Raw genomic sequence first — 20,990 nt, forward strand, 5'->3', positions numbered from 1 at the left:
ATCATTCTGTCCTCTGCCATCACATCCCCCTTCACTCAAAAGCTAAGTGGAGAGTAAATTGTGCTGCCAGTCAACAAAATGTCAATAGGAAACATGTTTCTTGCCTCACTGTACTATGTATATATGGTACTCATTCAAAATCTTTTATGATTAACAATACTGTTCAGTACATAAAGTATGTGCATAATAACGACATGTACAGTACAGTATCAAGCAGGCAAAATATTAAAACACAATAACTGAGAAATGTAGGGTACTATATTATATCTAGCAAATGAAGGTAGGTATTTAATAAACCTGGATTTATTAACATGGTCAGTGAACATCAGATTTAACAATCCACCACTCCTCCAAATCAGTTTGTTATAAAGAGTGTTCACCAAAGAATAATTATGTCCTGATTAACTTCTGTATACCAATTCATCCTACCATATAACCATGTTCCTTCTTGTGCTCTCATTCACATCTTTCAGTCTTATGCATGGGCTACCTCAGATCATCCTGCCATCCTACTGAAAATGTGTTACAGGAGATTCAAAGAAAAATCAGTTTGTATCTTTTCCATTTTGCAGATAGTATGCACTTAAAACTAATATTTGGATCATACAAAAGGCATTTGAAAAACTTCACATATATTTATTGATCAAATGAAAAACTGCTTCTATTAGATATAAGGCATGGAACATGTAAATACTTGAATGTAAATGGTTTAATTCTGCTTGTATTCATTTACAGAATAGTGTATAGAGAATAAATTATAATACTCCTAATGCCCGTACCTGAAAAAGAAAGAAAGAAAATTAATACTTTGGATGGTATTATGTTGAAATGGTGAGGATGGAAAATTTCTGAATGTTGAAAAGTTAGTTACAGTACATGGATGTCAAGTTAATGGTTCAATAACACTTTTGGGGTAAGACAATGGAGTGTGATGTTGACATGGTTGTTCAGGATATACTGGTACCCTGGTAAGTACTTGCACTGCATATACAGGATGTCCCAGGACTTGACAAACTAATTTCATATGATTCTATGGCCAATTCTGATTATGTATACATGTATCTATATACATACACACAGTCACAACTTGTTATATGACGGGGATGCATCAAGTGAGAACTTATCGCATGATGATTTATTGCATAGTGAGATTGAAACAACATGGGTTCAATGGGGCTAGGAAGGATGCCCTCTGCACCAAAACCTAAAATGTCCCCCCAAATCTCTGCCATCCACCTGAAGTTTGTCCTAGGACGGTCTGAGTCATCACCAGGGGTCCCACCAAAGGCTGGGGGACAGCTGAGGTCCTGGACAAGCACTCCAAGTCCTCAAAAGGAGGTGAAAGGAGATAGGGACAGCGATGCCGTGAGGCGCCTGACAGAGAGCAATGTGGTGAGGCAGACGGAGAGTGATGTGGTAAGGCAGATGGAGAGCAATGTGGCGAGGCAGATGGATAGTGATGCGGTGAGGTGGATGGAGAACGGAGCAGTGACAGTGAGGAGGAGTGTGGAAGCGGTGTGGAAGTGGTGTACAAGTGTGCCAGGCAGCAATGAAGACCAGGTAGACATGACAGAGGCAGGTGATGCAGGATGTTGCATTTGCACACCACTCACTGATAGCCTTGGCTCTTTCTTGGTGTTGCTGCCAGGGAAGGAGGAGGTGATGGTGGCCAGCCATGCTGCCTTTTTCTTAGCTCCCAGGAGCTCCCTGTATGCCTTCAAGGATTGTTCGATGCCATACACTGATGCATCACTCCTCACTGGGTTTGGGTCCTTGTCCTGGATGAATACAATGCCCTTGTCCATTATTACAAGGAACTCCTTCATGGTTTTTATATAAAGAACAACACGGTGCACATCCTTGGCACCTTCCTGAGTCTCCGCCACTCATTCCCTGAACTCTATGAATTCCTCTGTGAAGAGCTGTCCCTCTCTGCAACGGCACCAAGGAGAAGGGTCAGGAAGTCCTTGGCTGCCTTGAACCCTGGTGCACATTGTTCTTCCTGGCTGAAATGTCTTCTCTGATATCCGCTTCTAAAACAACGCATAACATCAACGTTTAAGACAGGTTTTGGAGAATATCCCACTTCATTGCTTTCAGCTTTACATGGAAGGCCTCTGGCCACCACACGGTCATGTGTCTAAGGCCAGCATGGACCTTAATCTGCTCAAACTAACCCAGGTAGTCTTGAACTCCTTGGCCTCCATACCTTGCTTGTCACTGACGTTCTTCCACAGATCGAGAGCCTTACTGCAGATGAAGGTAGGTTGTGGCTGCTTTGCTCGGTTCAGGTTGTTAACCCACAGAGCCAGGATACGCTCCTTCTACACGACAGGCTCCCTTGCTCAAGTTAGACATTTTATGGTCAGAGAAAGTGCATTCTGCAGTGCTGCAATTACAGCATCTGATTCTTTTTGACTGTCAAGACCATGGACTGAGGCTGCTTTAGGACGTAAGCGATTGTACTCAGGCCTTGGCTTCCTCGTGGCACTGAACAATGTCTAATTTCATGTCAAGAAAAAGGTTACACCTTGTCCTTCACAGCATCAGTAGCACCACGCTTTCCACTGAGGGTAGCACCAGACAATTTTTAAGTTCAGATTTTCACTTACTTCACACACTAAAAGTTCTCTCTCAACTCACTATTGCACGTAGCACTATTCATTGCATACTTGTACTGCTACCTGGCGACAGCAATAACACTACGGTGGTCTTATGCAAGCAAGATGATTGGGTAACTTGAAGAACACAAGGAAGACTATCACAATCATAGGACATGAGAATGAGCAGGAGAGCAAGACTCAGGCTGACGCAAAGCCCACTGCCTGCGGAGACCCGAGATGAGGATTCTATGCAAATAAACATTGGGCAGCCATGCTGGCTAAGACAGCTGAGTGTCGGCTTGCATGCGTCAGTGTGCTCACACAAGATTCTCAGAGGTGACCATCAAAAACATCACTGTAGCAAAACTGTGACCAATTTTTTAACGTTCTTCCGAAAAAGGGCATTACGTCTCAATTATTTTTGCAGCAATTTACCATATGGTGAAGTCATAATGTCATGATTAATGTATATACAATATATATACTGTATATTATATATATATATATATATATATATATACTGTATATATATATATATATATATATATGTATATATATATATATATATATATATACAGGGTGTAATGCAATGTATGGCAAAAACTTACACAAATGATCTATCATGTAATTTTGAGTATATTTTGTTCTATAAACATATGCTTTCTGCGACCCCAGTTCAGTACCCAGCATTCGGCTGTTTAAGTGTAAAAGCTTCGTGCCTTGCGTGGGCCATTGGGCGAGAGCTTCGAAGGGCGAAGGGAGACGAGTATTATTAGCATTTACTGTACTGTACATGAAAATCCCATATCCTATCAGTACACGTGAGTTTTAAGAAGAAACTTTAAGTAGTCTATTGATTCTTTAACATCAAATCATGCATTCATGCAATTCTTTTGCACCAATCGACTGTAATTAAGGTTAAAATTCAAATTTTATGGTTTGCAAGGGAGTAGGGAGGGAGGGACGAGAGGCTGGTGTGTTGTTGCCAGTTATGTAATGTTTAGTTTGTAGGATATTGCTCCCAGCATTATCATAACACCCACAGCTCATTCAGTGAAAAAACATTACTGTACTGAGTGACTTACAGCACTTTAAGTCAGGAGTAATATTATTATTCATTACAATTTTTGTGCTGGAAGCAAACATGGCACCATTTTTTTTCATATGATGTTGACGTGAGAACAGTGATACAGGATTGCCAATGTAACGACTGTGGAGCTAGACCTATTTTTTGCTTCTACCTAGCAGCACTATTTAACACCTGGCAACATGATATCTAGCTACATTCTGGATAGTTTTGTCATTTTAGGTGATATTCTAGAGATTTTATCGTATTTTCTAGCGATGTTTTGCAGTGTTTACTATCTAGTGACATTCTAGCAAGTTTTCAGGACTAAACTAGCGAGATTGATGATAGGGATTGGCAACCCTGGGTCCACTGTCATTTGAACGGGAACATTTGCAGGGGAGGCACACACTACAAGTACTGTTCTCCACGTTCATCTGTTCACTGGGTTCAGCTTCAGTTGTTCATGAAACAGCATTCCACGTACCTACAGCAATGAAGAATATGCAGATATCGTCCATTTTTTTTTTTTTTTTAATGGATTCTGCGATGGTAATGCCAGTGCTGCAGAGAGGAAAACAGGTGGAGATACCCAATGGCGCCATGTCTACTTGCACCAGAAAAAATGTAATAAATAATTTTCTTCCTGACTTAAAGTGAGGCTAATCTCCCTTTAGAATGTTTCCCCTACCCCCCCCTGAATTAGCTGTGGGTGTTATGATAATGCTGGGAGCAATATCCTACAAACTAAACATTGCATAACTGGCAACAACACACCAGCCTCTCGTCCCTCCCTCCCTACTCCCTTGCAAACCATAAAATTTGAATTTTAACCTTAATTACAGTCGATTGGTACAAAAGAATTGCATGAATGCATGACTTGATGTTAAAGAATCAATAGACTACGTAAAGTTTCTTCTTAAAACTCGCGTGTACTGATAGGATATGGGATTTTCATGTACAGTACAGTAAATGCTAATAATACTCGTCTCCCTTCGCCCTGCGAAGCTCTCGCCCAGTGGCCCATGCAAGGCACGAAGCTTTTACACTTAAACAGCCAAATGCTGGGTACTGAACTGGGGTCGCAGAGAGCATATGTTTATAGAACAAAATATACTCAAAATTACACGATTGATCATTTGTGTAAGTTTTTGCCATACGTCGCATTACACCCTGTATATATATGTGAAAGCAGTGATAAGAAACAGGGAAGTGAGCATGGAAGTGAAAAAGTTACTACATGACAGTATTGTGATACCAACTCTAACGTACGGAAGTGAAGCTTGGACATTGTTGGAAGGACACAAGTCAAGAGTGAGAGCAGTGGAAATGAGTTATTTAAGAGGAGCCTGTGGAGTCACGTGGAGAGACAGGCTGACGAATGAGGATATAAAGGAGCGTTGTGGTGTGGATGTGGATGTGATAGGAAGCGTTATGAGGAACACACTGAGGTGGTTTGGCCATGTGGAGAGGATGGAGGGCGAAAGACTGACGAAGAGAGTGTATGTGAGTGAGGTGGAGGGGGGAAGAGGGAGGGGGAGGCCGAGGATGAGATGGAGGGATGGGGTGGAGAGGTATATGAGAGAGGGGGGTGTGAGTTGGGAGCAGGGCAGTGAAATGGCGGGGGACAGGGCGACTTGGAGGCGATTTGTTTGTGGCCACCCCAAACGGGATTGAGGCGTCTGGCAATAGATAGATAGATAGATAGATATATATATGTATATATACATACACATAGAGAGAGAGAGAGAGAGAGAGAGAGTACGCACATACTGTACAGTATATGTATGCAAGATCAACATGGCTTCATTCTCACCCATTACACAACTACAGTAGTTACTGATGACTGTATGTGGGAATTATGAGGGAGGCCATATTCACCCATAAGACTATCAGTAATTGTAGCTCCAGAAATGGACTCATGCCGATACGAATTTTTTTTTCTTTTTTTTTAATAACCAAAAACTGGCACTTGAATCATCACCTAAAGTTTATGCATCAAGTCTCGGGACACCCAACAAACACACACTCATGGATGGGGTTATAAGGTCAAAACACAAGTTATGTAGTGGGGCACGAAGATGGTGATGAATGGAAATGGGATGGGGTATTTCAAATCAGATGTACAAAGATGGTGGTAGGTGGGGGGGCTCACCATCCATTCACTGGATGTAGTGCTGCTTTGGGTGTCTGCCCTTTCCTCTCTTCCTTTCTTCCTCTTCTGTCTTTCTTCCCTTCACTCCTTCCTTGTCTATGGGTGACTACAATGAGAGAAAAGCCAAATGGTTTCCTGTACACCAAGAAACCATTTACTACGCAGGGTGGTAACCATATAACCAAATTATGGCGCCTGGTGGTTTAGCGAGTAATGAAGGTGTTCCAATTGGATTGAGCCTGTGCAGGTTCATATCCATGGGGTGGTTGGGGTTACTCATGTTATGCCGCTCAGGGATTAGTGAGGCTGGTCACTTTCATCTTCAATGTTGTGACCAACTTGCCAAGCCCCAGGCTCCTACGTTCATCATGGGGCAACAGAGGATTGGATAATGGATGGATGGATGATGATAAATTGCTTGCTACTACAGAATGTGGAATTTGCAGACACGTTCACTGTCTGAGAGGGGCAAGTTCTGGAAGTATATGTCTAGAAGTTCATTATTATGTGATGGTTACTGAAAGAGAAGGAGATGCAGTCCAATATGCTTGTGGACAGAAGGAGAGTTTTGAACAAGTGAAAAATTTCAAGCATCTTGGTGCAGTGACTGCAGTGAATAGAGTGGTTAAATGAAGGAAAATGGTCAGTTATACGGATCCTGAAGACAGCGACACACAACAGAGGACTGTACAGTGGCTGCTAAGGAGTGGCATAATGGTCTGTTAACATCCTAATTAATGTATGGGTGTGAGACTTTAGTATGGCATGTGTTTGAAAGGCTGAAGTGAGAGAGATGGAAAATAAACTGTTAAAGATCATCATGTGAGTTATGTGCACTGGATAAGAGAAGAATACAATACAGAGATTCAAGAAATATATAAGGTGAAGGAATCACTGACCAAAGGGGAGATGAGTGTGGTGAATGGCAGAGCCACAGATGATAATGATAATGATCAGAAAGGTGACAACAGTGCATGAAGCTATGGCGGGAGGAAGAGAGAGCCTACAGGGAGAGGTCTGATACATCATGTGAATGTGTGAAAGGGCATGTAATGGATTTTGGGGAAGCAAAAGGATCTATCATGGGTAGTAGAAATGGATGGATGAGGCACAGTGTATGGAAATTAGGGCATGAGAAGGTAAAGAAAAACAGCCTTGTATCGTACTGTCTTATCTCTTATATAGGTTCCAATGTGCCTGGATCTATTGGCAGCTTTCCAAGCTGGTCTATATCTGGCAGCCTCCCAATTCAGTCCCTTATCCCTGAGGTTACTCCAATGACCTCATCCCAGGTCATTTTTGGTCAAAATCTCACAACTCTACTCCCGATTTTCACACTTCTCACCCTCCACACCCAACTGTCATCCTCTATCTTTTCAACATGAAGGACTAAATGGTAAATAAATGGATGAATATCTCCATAATTCTGGGGAAAACATGATGATGATGATGATGATGATGAATGATGTGAAAGGTTATACTTGTGGTGTAACTAAGTTTATTCCAACCAACACAAACATCATGTACAAAGAGGATATAACTAAGTCACTGTTAGGTTCCAATGGAAAGTAAAGAAACTGACTCATTATTAAGTACCATTATGCCTTACAATATAATCTACTGAGTTATGTCATTCCAGTAGGTATAACAGTAATAATTAGTTCACTATGTGAAAAATGTAACTACTATACAGTATATTTAACTTGTGTACCTTCTTGTCATAACACACATTACCTGCACCACGAAATATGTAAAACCACATTTAACATGCCCATTACATATCTAGGTAGAGCAACAACAAATGAAAAATGTCATCTGACAATATGTTTATGATTAGCTTAGCATGATTTTGTATTATCATATGGTTTCAGGAGAGTATTAAGGATGTACTGACTACTGTACAAACACAAGATACTCACTTCTGAAACTCCCACTCCCTATTGTCAAGGGGACACACCTGGCGAGTCTTCAGCCACCGTGAGATGCAGTGGAAGTGGAATGCATGCTGTTGGTGGAGAGGAAGGAACAGATAAGGAAACAATAACAAAAATATCCTCTATCTCAAATATCAGGTTTATTAACACTAAACTAAAGAAGCATTTAAAGAGCAATAAAAAGAAACAATAAAAACAATTCAGTGCATGTCATAGGCTAGGCCAGAATAAGAGGCTGGATAGGTGGAGTGGTTGACAGAGGGGTGCGAAAGTCACTTAACCCCTAAAGTGCTAACTGGATCGATCAATCCTTTTTCAGGACTGCGCAGATACCGAATGAGATCGATAGAGGGGCTTTTGGGAAAAACTGTGGACACTAGGCTTTGGACCGATTGTGATATATAGACGTACATCGATGCAAACCAATAAGAACTACGTCCTGAATAGGAAGGAGGGAGGATCCGGGCCCGTACCCATGGTGGGGGGGGCTGATTCCCCCATCACCTTCCTCTACCCCAATACCTTTGTTCCCTTGCCCCCTCCCTTACCTCTGACTGCCTCCTGCTCCCTCCCTTCCCCTCCCCCATCATCCTCCACCATGCTGCCATGTTTAACCCCCCTTTTCCCCCTCTTCCCTGTCTCCTTGGGGAGGGTTATATCCCCCTACCCTTCCTCCACACCCCTGTGTTCCCTCTCTGCCTGTCCTCTTTGTCTTGTGGTGTCTGTCTCCCAACTCTATACCCCTGTACTACCCCTCCAGGCCTCTCCCCACCCCACCCCTGCCCCCCGTTGTATGCTGTCCGCTTTCAACTTACACCTCCCCCTCGCCTAGAGTATTATACATCACTGTTACTATTCACGTTGCGTGTTTTCATTCAGTACCAGATTATTGTTTGTGTAATTGTATACACCGACGCATAAAACATAAAATGTACATTTTTTCATGTTTTTTATGAGTCTCCGTGTATGTACCATAATGTTTCCTGTAAATGTTAGTAATGTTTATTTTTTATAATAATAAGTTGTGTACAGTATTTGTGTGTTTGTCTTTCTCTTACACCATTATCATTATTTTGCATGCTTTAGCTTTTTTACCCTTAAAATTCTTACAGCTACTTGATTTGACAGCTCTGAGGGAGGGGATGGGGAGGAAGGGGTAAGGGAGAGTATGCTGGAGTATGTAACACCAAGAAAAAGATTTTGCATGCTTTTGCTCTTTTTTTTTATTTATTTATTTTGACAGCTACACAGCTATGAGGGAAGAGGATGGGGGGAGTGAAGAAGTGTTCGGAGGGAAGGGTGTTGAGAGTGAGTGAGGAACACCATCATAATTATTTTGCATGCTATTATTTGGAAAAAAAAAAAAAAAAAAAAAAAGGGACTGAGCTGGAAAATTCTGACGGGGTGATAGGAGTGGATGAAGAAGGTCATAAGAGGGAAGGAATGAGGGAGGAATGGTGTGGGAGCGCATACAAAACTGGAGTCGCCCCACCTGGAAGGCTAACTTTTTTCAACTTTGACATGCTATAGCTCATGAAACAGCATATGAACATGCACTGTACACTTCCCAGGTCCAGCCTCCGTCTTGTAAGTTCACCACCATCTGGGCAGGCTCGTGTTCTCTCTCTGAGGCATGAGAGACAACAGTGGTGGTGCAGGGATGACTAAAGTTGGGCCTCCTCCTCCACTTCACTTGCTGAAGTGGCAAGATCCTTGAAGATCACAGATGTGGGGAGATCCTCCAAGGCTGAAGAGACGGGGCGAGGATCATCAGGGTCACCACTCTTGGAGACTGGAGGAGACTGGGTGCCCTTTGAGATTGGAGACTTGTCCCTGGATATAAGAGACTTGCCCTTGGAGACATGAGACTTGCCCCTGGAGACATAAGACTTGCTCTTGGAGATAAGACACTTGCCCTTGGAGACAGGAGACTGGAACAAACCACCTTGCCTTGTGGAAGGCTGTGGTTCTGAAGGTGTAGGGGAAGCTATGGGTGTGAAGTAATGAAGTAGTCCGTGTAGCCTTTGCCTTCTTTAGCCAGTACAGTATATTGAAGATAAAGTAGTGACCAATGTAAAGTACAATATGACTTTCTATGCTGATATTATGCCTTATATTTAATCATGAGTATAAATGTTGCCTCCCCCTGGCAAATACCCACTATCACACGGTTCAGTGTTTATACACCTTTTTGTTCACTTCCTGAGAGCTTGCTACAAAACCAGTAATTATCAAAAAGAGATGAACCTGATCTTCAGTTGTTCTCTCTCTCTCAGCGAAATTGTAAAATTATCGTACAAAATGTACGATAATGAGAAATGCTATCGTGCCCGAATGTGAAATTATCATATATGTACAATAATTATCGTACACATGGCAACACTGGAGAATGCGTGGGTTAGGAATGAGGGTTTTGGAGAGGAGGTGGAGAGGTGCACGGGATCCTGGGATGGCTTACAAACTCATCTCTGCGCATCTACATCACTCCATGTGATGGATGCCTCACAGCTAGTGGCGTGCATTTTGAATTTCCTCGTACCATCCTGTACTGATTCCTGTCCCTTGTATAGCAGAAAACGTCCTACAAATGCTAAGCTCGTAACATCCATTTCCTGTGTTCCGAATCCTCATATAATGCAACCCGCCTGTACTCTTTTGCCTGGTGGAACAGGAGCTCCAACTCTCCCCATCACCAGCATTCCCATTCCCCTTGGGAGTACCACCTTGATCAGCTGGTGCTACAGCCTACTTCCTGTACCCACACCCACACACACAAGGACGTTAGGAAAGCACCGGAACCTGATGAAGTGTCTAAATGAATAATAAAAGTGTACAAAGAGACTAGCAGGAATGGTACATGACATCATTATGAGCTCACTGGCAAAAAGTGAAGTCCCTCAGGATTGGAAAAGACCAAATGTGGCTTCCATATACAAGGGAAGGAAACAAGGAAGAGCCACTGAATTACAAGCTAGTATCACTAACCAGCACCGTTGCAAAAATTTGTGAGACCAAAGTGAAAGACCGGTGGATCAAATACCTTGAAGGAACTTACAATAACAGATCATCAATTTGGCTACAGAAAAGGAAGGTCATATACTACAAACCTACTAAGCTTTTACTCAAGAGTGACAGATGGTACGCAAGAGGGGGACGGATGGATTGATCGTGTCTTTTTGGACCTAAAGAATGCGTCTGACAAAGTACCACACAGGAGATTGTTGTGGAAACTTGAACACATAGGAGGTCTAAAATGAGCATTACTTAGGTGGATGAAAGATTTTTTCGGAGGACGGTGAGATGAGGACTGTCATAAAGGACCAGCAGTCAGAGTGTTGTAAAGAAATGAGAACAGTCGTAAAGAACCAGCAGTCGGAGTGTTGTAAAGAAATGAGAATAGTCATTAAGAACCAGCAGTCGGAGTGTTGTAAAGAAATGAGAATAGTCGTAAAGGACCAGAGGTCGGAGTGTTGCAAAGAAATGAGAATAGTCGTAAAGGACCAGCAGTTGGAGTGGTATTAAGTAATTAGTGGTGTACATGCAGAACCAGAGTTGGCACCAGTCATGTTCCTGGTTTATGTAAATGATATGGTGGAAGGAATAGATAGTTATATAAGTCTATTTGCAGATGACACTAAGCTAATAAGGAAAGTGAAAAAAAAAGAACACTATAAACAGCTGCAAATGGACCTTGATAAGATATCTCAATGGAGTCAATGGTGGGAAATACAGTTCAATGTGAACAAACGTAAAGTAACGGAATTTGGAACAAGTACAAAGAGACAAACAGGAAAAAACAGAATGGGGAAAGAATGGATTAGTAAAATGAAAGAAGACAAAGACTTAGGGGTACTGTTTTTAGAGAACCTTTCATGGGAAAATCACATAATGAGGCTCACCGGAGATACATAACATATAACTTTTTGGAATGAAGAGTTGAGAGAGGCTGTGGCACAAAAAGAATAAAGCATATAGTGAGTGGAAAAGAAACAGGGGCGTGAAACAAGTTGTGAGACGGAGGAGAGAGTTGTGTAGAGAGGAAGAGAGAGGTGAAAAGATTAGTACGAGAGAGTAAGAAGAGAATGGATGAGGAATTTGGAAGGAATTTAAGTGTCAAGTGGAAGGAATGTAAGAAAATATTCTGGAAAGAGGTAAAGAGAGTTAGACAGGGTGCCAAAGAAGTTAGCTGGGGAATGAATGAGAAAAATGGTAGATAACTAGTGGAGAAGGGAGAAAACGTGAGCAGATGGAGAGAACACTTTAAGGAATTGTTGAACATTGATAATGAAAGTAATGAGAGTGTAAGTGGCTGGGGAATGGCTGGGAAACAGAGGGATGTGAGAAGAGAGGAAGAAATCAGTAGGATGGAAGTTGTGGAAGCGATGAAGACAGTTAAAATGGGGAAAGCCCCAAGAACTGATGAAGTGCGTGATGAAATGCTGAAGCATGGGGGAGAGATAGTAGTAGAATGGATGTGGAAGATGTGCAGATTGGCCTGGGAGGAGGGTAGAGTTCCAGAGGATTGGAAGTCAGGTATAATTATTCCCCTGTACAAAGGAAAAGGGGAAAAAGAAGTATGTGGTAATCATAAGGGCATTTGTCTTCTTAGTGTAATAGGAAAAGTATATGGTAGGATACTTATTGACAGAGTTAGGGAAATAACAGAGGAATTAGTTGGAGAAGAACCGGGAGGTTTTAGGAAGGGAACACGTTGTGTAGATCAGATATTTATTCTCAGATCTTTAGTGTAAAAGTTCTAGAGAAGGGAAAGAAGTTGTATGCGGCCTTCATGGATTTAGAGAAAGCATATGACAGGGTGGATAGACAAGGATTGTGGGAAGTATTAAGAATACATGGGGTAGATGGGAAGTTGTTGAATGCCGTGAAGAGTATGCATGAGGGTGCTAAAGCTGCAGTGCATGTAGACAGTGAACTAAGCGAATTTTTCTATTTGAAAGTTGGATTGAAACAGGGATGTGTCATGTCCCCATGGTTGTTCAATCTGTATATGGATGGGGTTATAAATGAGATACAAGGTAGGGCAGTGGATGTTGGAGAGGTCCTAATGAGAGAGGGCAGTGTTTGGAAACACCCTGTACTGTTGACTTCAGATGATACTGTGTTGTTAAGTGAAGACGAAGGGGAGCTGCAAGGTTTGGTGGATGAGTTTGGGAGTGTGTGTAAGAAATAGACTCTAAAGGTGAATGTAGGGAAGAGTAAAGTTATGGTCTTTGAGAGAAGTGAAGTCAGAGAATATACAGTGAGGTTGGATGAGGAGGAAATGGAAAATGAGTGCTTTTAAGTACCTGGGTAGTGTGATGAGTAAGGATGGAAGTTTAGAGGATGAAGTGCTTGAAAGGGTACAACAAGGCAGAAAGGTTGCTGGTTCCCTGAAAGAAGTGACAAGAAACGTGGAAGTGAAGGTGGAAGTGAAAAAGTTACTACATGACAGTATTGTGATACCAACTCTTAACGTATGGAAGTGAAGCTTGGACCTTGTTGGAGGGACAGAGGTCAAGAATGAGAGCAGTGGAAATGAGTCATTTCTGAGGAGCATGTGGAGTCACATGGAGAGACAGACTGACAAATGGAGAAATGAAGGAGCATTGCTGTGTGGATGCGATAGGAAGCGTTAGGAGAAACACACTCTGAGGTGGTTTGGCCATGTGGAGAGGATGGAGAGTGAGAGACTGACAAGGTGAGTGTATGTGAGAAAGGTGGAGGAGAGGAGAGGGAGGGGGAGGCCAAGGATGAGATGGATGGATGGAATGGAGAGGTATTTGAGAGAGGGGTGTGTGAGCTGGAAGCAGGGCAGTGAAAAGGCAGGGGACAGGGCGACATGGAGGCGATTTGTTTGTGGCCACCCCTTACGGGATTGAGGTACCTGGCAATAGATAGATAGAAACATAAGAGTTGCATTTACTTAACTGGATGAAGAGATGATGAAAAAGTTGATTGTATCCATGATTTGCCCAAGGCCAGAATATGCAGCAGTGGTATGGTCACCAAATAAAATGAAGGATATAAGAAGGACTGAAAGAATACAAAGAGCAGCAACGAAGATGGTACCAGGCTGAGAGAATTACCGTACAAGGAATGACTGTTGAGACTAAATCTTCCAACCCTAGAAAAAAGAAGAATACGGGGATATCTGATTAATGTGTATAGAGCATCCAAGGGAATGGAGAAGCTTGATAGGGAGGACCTGTTTTTGTGAGACGAAAGAAAAACGAGGGATCATGGAAAAAAGTTGAGAAGGACCACATGCAACAGACATAAAGAAATACAGCTTCCCTTACAGAACTATTGAAGCATGGAATAGCCTGGAAAAAGAAGTGATATATGTCATGGATATTCACGATTTGAAAACCAAGTTGGACGTTACTAGTTATCGAGATGGGACAGTACGAGCATTGCTCCTTTCCTGTAAATCACAACTAGGTTAACTAGGTAAATACACACACACACACACAAATGTAGGGGGGAAGGGGGAATAACAATCCTGTTTAAATGAACGACAATTCACCTACATAAAATACTTACATTACAAACTCCCCAGGCTACAGTGCACTCCTCTGAAGTAACCGAGGCTTGGTTAGCTTGACATTCTATGCAAAGGTCCATTATGTGGTTGCGACATATAGCACAGTTGTCCACGACGATATCTGGGAAAAAGATTGTGAATGAAATAAGTTACATGTCTACCAAGACAAGAGTACGATATCTCATATCTTATTTGCATTTTTGGTTTTGTATACTCATGAGCATATAGTTCTGCAAACTAAAGTACAGGACTGTATAAATATTGAACACTTGTATTACCGTACTTGAAATCCTTTAACTTTATGCTGTCATGTATTGCACTGTATTGATAAAATTTCCATTGCAATTCTACATTAGTGGTAGGTGGTGGCGACCATCATCCACTCACTTGATGTTGTGCTGCCTACTTCTTCCTTAGTCTTTATCATTCTTTTTCTGTGCCTGCTCTCCTCTCTTCTTATTTCTCCCATCTTTCCTGTCACTTCTTATTGCTTTTCTTTCCTTTACAGATGGCTTTACATTGAGTGACAAGCCAAATGGTTTCCTGTAAGCCAAGAAATCATTTACAACGCTGGGTGGTAACCATATAACCAAACCATACATGCTCCCTGTGTCAACAAGTGGGTTGGTGGAGGGTTAGTGCCCCTTTCCGTAAAACAAGTACAGTAACTCAAAGTCAAACGGCCACCCCTTTACGGGATTATGGCGTCTGGCAATAGATAGATAGATAGATAGAATTCTACATTACCGCTGTGTAGCAATACTTACCCCATGCCCACAGAGCCACTGCATTCCACTGAAACAAACAAAATACATTGACATATTAGTTCAACTATAAATATGATCACCTGAAATTGATAAACTATTACTGTACAATGATATAAGTTACTTCTACACTGTACTCAATGAACAAGGGATATTTACAAAAGTGAATATCAAATGTCCCAAGATCTGCATACCCAAACAGAAGTCTTCCATTACTATAACTCTCATGCATTTCTAAACCATTAGAGCGACTTTTCATCAGTGCTGTAATGGGGGGTATACACAACCATATGACATATACTCATTTTTCTTTTTTGGTCATGTCTTATGGCCAAGAAATATAATTTGGGTATATGTAGCTATGTGGTATACAGCAACATAGACTATGTATTCCTTGTTCTACTAAATGAACTTTATTGTAGATAACAGCATGGTTTCAAACATTCTAAACTGCATTCCATCTGGCAGTACCAGAGTTCTTCCTATCCATACTGGAATGTTATGCGACATTACTGTATATACCTCTAGACAGGTTCTGGACACATTCATATACTGTACAGTACAGTACAATGCATGAGCTACTGCATGGAGACATGCAGTAGTATTATACCACTGTAAACTACAAAGCTTGTGTACAGACACAAGCAGTGCCTTCCTTGCTCCAAACAACCAGCCTAGAACACTAAACATAGCCACGTACAGTACACACTACGAATTCCATTGTGAAAAACTAAATAATTCTGGTTAGTCCAGATTCCTGTCACTTGGCGATTATAGAGGGATAGTATGTTAGCATATCATATTCAGCCAAGAAAACTTTTATCATTATAGCACTGTTACTCATCTAATCTCTCAGAGAGAACTATACAAAATAATATAGTCCTGCAGACTGGGTGGACTTGCTGGAATGCTTTTTAACACATGATGTCTTTGGTTAATTATACTTAATTTTATTTGGATTTGTTCTATTCTGGCCACAACTGGCAAGGTTAGTTATGACTAAGGTTGTTGTTTGGTATGTTAGGATTGATAGCTCAAAATGCTGGGGAGGAAGCTTGACTCTCCTAAACACTTAAGAACCATGGAAATAGACTTTAGGTGGACCCACTGTATGTCCTACAAAGAACCCTATAATATGACTTTCTTATGAGTATTACTAACAAAATAAGAGAGCAGACTAGACAATACTCACTGAAGAAACAGAACACATCAGTACACAAACCAACATCCATCACCAACATTAATGGGTACATTACAAAGTTAAACAGCATCATACTTAAAGTAGACAAACACCACATTCCCCAAGTCAACAGGAAGAAATTACAACCTAAACTTTACACTGCCATGTCAGACAATGCGACAGACTTTAACAGAGCTTCCCTCTCCTGTACACCCTAGACACTATCACAGGGTCAAGAACTAAACGATGCGATCAACAACAAAATTAGTATCGCTCCACAGATGCCTCTCAACTTGACAAAATACTTAACAGTATCACTATATCAACAATCATGCACCTCCAAGACCCACATACTGTAGCCATCACCTCCAACACCCAACACATCCCTTCCTGCAAAAAACATGCAAAAATTCTTAAGAACCACATCACAAGCACAAGTCACTTAACATTAACATGCATGGAGTCGGAGGTGGGGGCTCTTGACATGGGCAGTCTTTTCCACTTGATCACATTACCACATCTTTAACTCCAGAACAGACACATATCATCATCAAGAAAACAAAGAACTCTGACTCTACAAGAACAGGACCAAATGGTATCCAGGTCCTGACAAACATTAACAACTATTCATATGTGCACTGTAGCATTCCCAGTACACTCTATTTAAAAACTTGGAATAAGTATCACTATACAGTACAGTAAGTTCTCACTAATAACAGTTCCGACAATAATGCTTTCAGCAATGACAGTAAGTTAGAATGGATACCCAGTTTCTAAAATAACGTTTGGATTCACCTGAATAATATTTATTTCGCGAATGCCAAGTTGTTATACTACAAATATGTCCATAACAAGATGAAGAATGAAACTGACAAACAAGAAGAAAAACAGGAAATTGCCAAAAATGTGAACAGTAGTGCGGAGAGGGTGGAGGATCCTCCCCTCGCCACTTCCCTTGACTTGCCCACCGCCATCTCTTCCACCTCCAATGCTCCGCCTGGCATACTGTACCTGTAACCCCGCCATAATGATTGTTGCTGCATTATGAAAGAAATATAACATTCGATAGGCTGTAAATTTCTTCGTCAAAGCCCAGAATGATACAATAACGGCAACCATTAAATGCAGTGTCGGCACTCCTGCCACAACTCAAGTGTGCTGAGACAGAGAGAGAGCAGCCATCAAAATTAATGACTAATGATTGGACTTGTACATCAAATTTCATGATTATAACAGAAACAGTATAACAATTGAGTGAATGTCTGCCATCAGTCACTTATCAACCATTTCACGCCTGGTCGACACTCCTGCCAAAACTCAAGTCTGCTGAGACGGAGAGAGTGCAGCCATCAGAATTAATGACTAATGAATGGACTTGTACATCAAGTTTCAAGAAAATACCAGAAACAGTATCACAATTGAGTGAATGCCCACCATCAGTCACTTATCACTTGCTTTCTTTCACAACGCTGGCGAGCCAAGGAAGAACAACAGAGAGGAGTCGAGTAGATGAAGACATTGATGACATTGGGGGCTTTCCTGAAGATTTTGACTTTGTGGGGTTTGGTGAAGTGTTGACTAAAGTGGGTGACCCAGGCACAAGAGGCAGGAGTGGGGACGTGGCCAGCGAGGGGTTGGGGGTGCGTCGCAGTAGCCTCCATGTGCAAGCCTCGGAACAATCATCACACCAAACACCTCGTTAACTCCTTTAAGGTGAGTTTGATATTACACATGACGAATTAATAACTAATCTTATTATTTCAACTAAAAAAAAGTAGTGATAGGGGGGCTTCAAATGGGAAAAATGGGTAAAAGTCCTGGGGTGGTGGCACCAATAAACCATTTAGCCTATATGTGAATTTTAACGTCACACAAATAACTGTTTCACTAATAATGGCGTTTTTCTGGCACCAATTAAATATTACAGGCGAGATCCTACTGTACAGTACTTAAATCAAACAAGGACCCAAAATCTCTTCTTCATACTGACGCATTACACTAGCACATGATCCAAAATAAATGAATGACTTTTTCTCACACTCCAAGTCCCCCTTGCTCATTCACAACATAGATTAAGAACACTCCATTCTACAAACACCTTACAGACTAATATCAGGCAACAAACATCAGATGGCATCAACTCTGCATCTGCACAATAAACATTTCTCCAATCAGATATTTGTAAAACCTAAGATGTCATCTGCTGATGCAAACTAATCACCAAGACATACAACACAGACATAGAAAACAACAACAAACACTGATTTACCAATACTTGTCTTGCAGACATGCAAGTTGCATTCCAGGGCAGGACAACAAAAACACAAAGTTCCCAAAATAGAGCTCTAACAGGGCTCTGTTCTCTCACTCACACTCTTCAACTTATACATGCATGATATTCCCACAACCCAACCACCCACAAGCTCTGCCTCATATGCTGATGACATCATCATCATAACCACACACCTCATTGCACACACAGCCTCCACAATGCAACAGGAATTACCCAACACACTCCAGACTTGGGTCGGGGACAACAGGCTGACAAACACCCCAGCCAAATCCACCACCACATTCATCACCAACATTAACCCGCCCCGTCCCAGAGACGTGAATTCACGTCCTCACATGATGTGCACTCATATCCCGGAGACATACATTAAAGCGGCAACATTGCAAGGTCCCTAATTTGCACAATTTTCAATTTTCGCGAGTGATTTCACGAGTGATTTTTGGCACGTATACACGGGACACCTTCCTGTATTCCTCTACAAGATGCTAAGCAGGGACAATGCCTTACACTGCATAACCTCCCCCCCCCCCTGCATGCCATTGTCTCGGCAATTCACCTGTTACCAGTGACCTGGCCAATAAAGACATTCAGGGCCAGAGTGATTCCCCAATCGATGACAATGTGGAGGACAAAGTTTACATAGCATTAGAGGAAGAAACAGTCAGAAATGATGATCAGGTAATGTGAGAAAAAAAGGTCATGAATGGTGATGAGTTAGTGAGTGAAACAATGCTTATAATGCCTATATTACTGTTTGAAAACCAATATACTCTTGTACTACATATAAATTCGTACCAAGTAAATAAATAAATACTGTTTATGAGTGGATAAAATAGTTACCCTCCCACAGAACTCGTTTTCTTTGGTGCCAGCCTGTTAGAAAACTCAGTCAGGTAAGGAGGTACTCGTACCTGGATGGAGTATTTTAAACCTCAGGTGAGCGATTTCTCTATGAATTTTCGATGTTTCTCACCAAAAGCGAATGTTTGAGCCTAAAAAAAAAAGGCCCAAAAATGTCGGGACTGGGGCGTACCACTGCCCAGAAAACATCGGGATGGGGCGGGTTAAATATGAACACAGGTACTCCCATCACACTTGCCCAAGGATGTGTGCAACAGAATCCCTCCGCTAAGATCCTTGGAGTACCAGGTATCATATGACATCGGACTCACCTTCAAGGACCATGTACAAGAAGATGTCAAGAGGTGGTGTACCTCCAGACTCAGTGCAATCTGGGCAACTACAGAGCCAGAGTTAAAATAAACACTCCTTACTCTCCACACAATACATCAGTGATGACCTATGTCCCCAGCATGGGCTCTCATCCTATCTACAACTCACAACAACACCTACCAACCTGTACATAGCAACACCTTATGCATCACCACAGGCTGTGTCGAAACCATTCCCACAGCTCACCTATACTCTGAAACAAAAGTTCTTCTTGTCAGAGACTACCTTTATACGAGGGGCACACAATTCTATGCAGCAGCCTGTGTCATTAAATAACACCCATGTTATTACACAAAAGAGACAAAACACCTAGGCGCAGAAAACAATTACCACACAAATTATCAAACCTTTTACAGCAATATGCCACCTCCAGACATTCTAACACTAGTACTGAAGAAACTAATACATACTAATTTCATGAGCTAGGCAATACAGCACCTCAGTCAGATCACTCTACTACAAGCCTCCCTCTTGATACCCACCCACAGGACATCACCTGGCCCTCCTCAGCTTACCAGCTTAGATTTGGGTTAGGTGGAATCACTGATCACACATGCCCAGCTTGTAGAATAGGCCCACACAACATACTATAAAACATATAATGGATAACAGCTCAGCACATGCCACATGAAGACCGAGGAACAACATCAATGGGGACCAGAAGCGGTGGCATCTTTGTCGTGGGTCCACCCCCCTAAGGCTGTCGAAGGAGGAGGACAGCATGGGGGCCAAACAACTGCAAACCCCTCCAGCCCCTCACAGGGCCCGAGAACCCAGGAGTGGCTTTGGTCGCCTAGGCAAGTACCACATCTCTCAATTAAACATACGCAACTCTCTTTTCTTCACTGAGAAATGACTCTTCAGCGGTCATTTCTCAAAGACTTCTAGCCGGTGACACTGAAAGCAATCCAGGACCCATCAACAAATACATACTGTATGTCCAACATGCCCAAAAAACATCACTCGAGTCGACAGACAAAGGGTTCAGTTCAGTGCAATTCTTGCAAGAACTGGACCTATTTCACCTGCACGACCCTTGCACCCGGAGAACATTATACAAACACCTGGATCTGCTCCTTATGTTCCTTACCCCCATCCTCAAACCCCCCACCAGCTTCCTCCACACCTCCTCAGCCTAACTCACCAATCCTTTCCACACCAACCAATCCCCCAACCCCTCAGATTCCACCCCAATCTAATCCACCCCAACCCTTACCT

The 20,990-nt window shown here is 42.1% G+C and overlaps 1 protein-coding gene across 1 annotated transcript in view; it reads right to left on the reverse strand.

The window, feature by feature from the left end:
• Positions 1-694: 694 nt before the first annotated feature.
• Positions 695-20,990, reverse strand: part of Roc1a (Regulator of cullins 1a) — a 32,251-nt gene continuing 11,955 nt past the window's right edge. The window contains exons 2-5 of the mRNA XM_080272196.1: positions 15,070-15,097; positions 14,302-14,423; positions 7,744-7,829; positions 695-779 (exon numbers count right to left, since the gene is read on the reverse strand). Of these exons, the coding sequence (XP_080128322.1) occupies positions 767-779; positions 7,744-7,829; positions 14,302-14,423; positions 15,070-15,097 (249 nt within the window). The 3' untranslated portion in view covers positions 695-766. The remainder of the gene's footprint in view (positions 780-7,743; positions 7,830-14,301; positions 14,424-15,069; positions 15,098-20,990) is intronic.

The sequence above is a fragment of the Coenobita brevimanus genome, chromosome 50 (genome assembly GCF_032717465.1).
Source record: "Coenobita brevimanus isolate Jiangsu-jjx chromosome 50, ASM3271746v2, whole genome shotgun sequence".
Classification (NCBI taxonomy): Eukaryota; Metazoa; Arthropoda; class Malacostraca; order Decapoda; family Coenobitidae; genus Coenobita; species Coenobita brevimanus.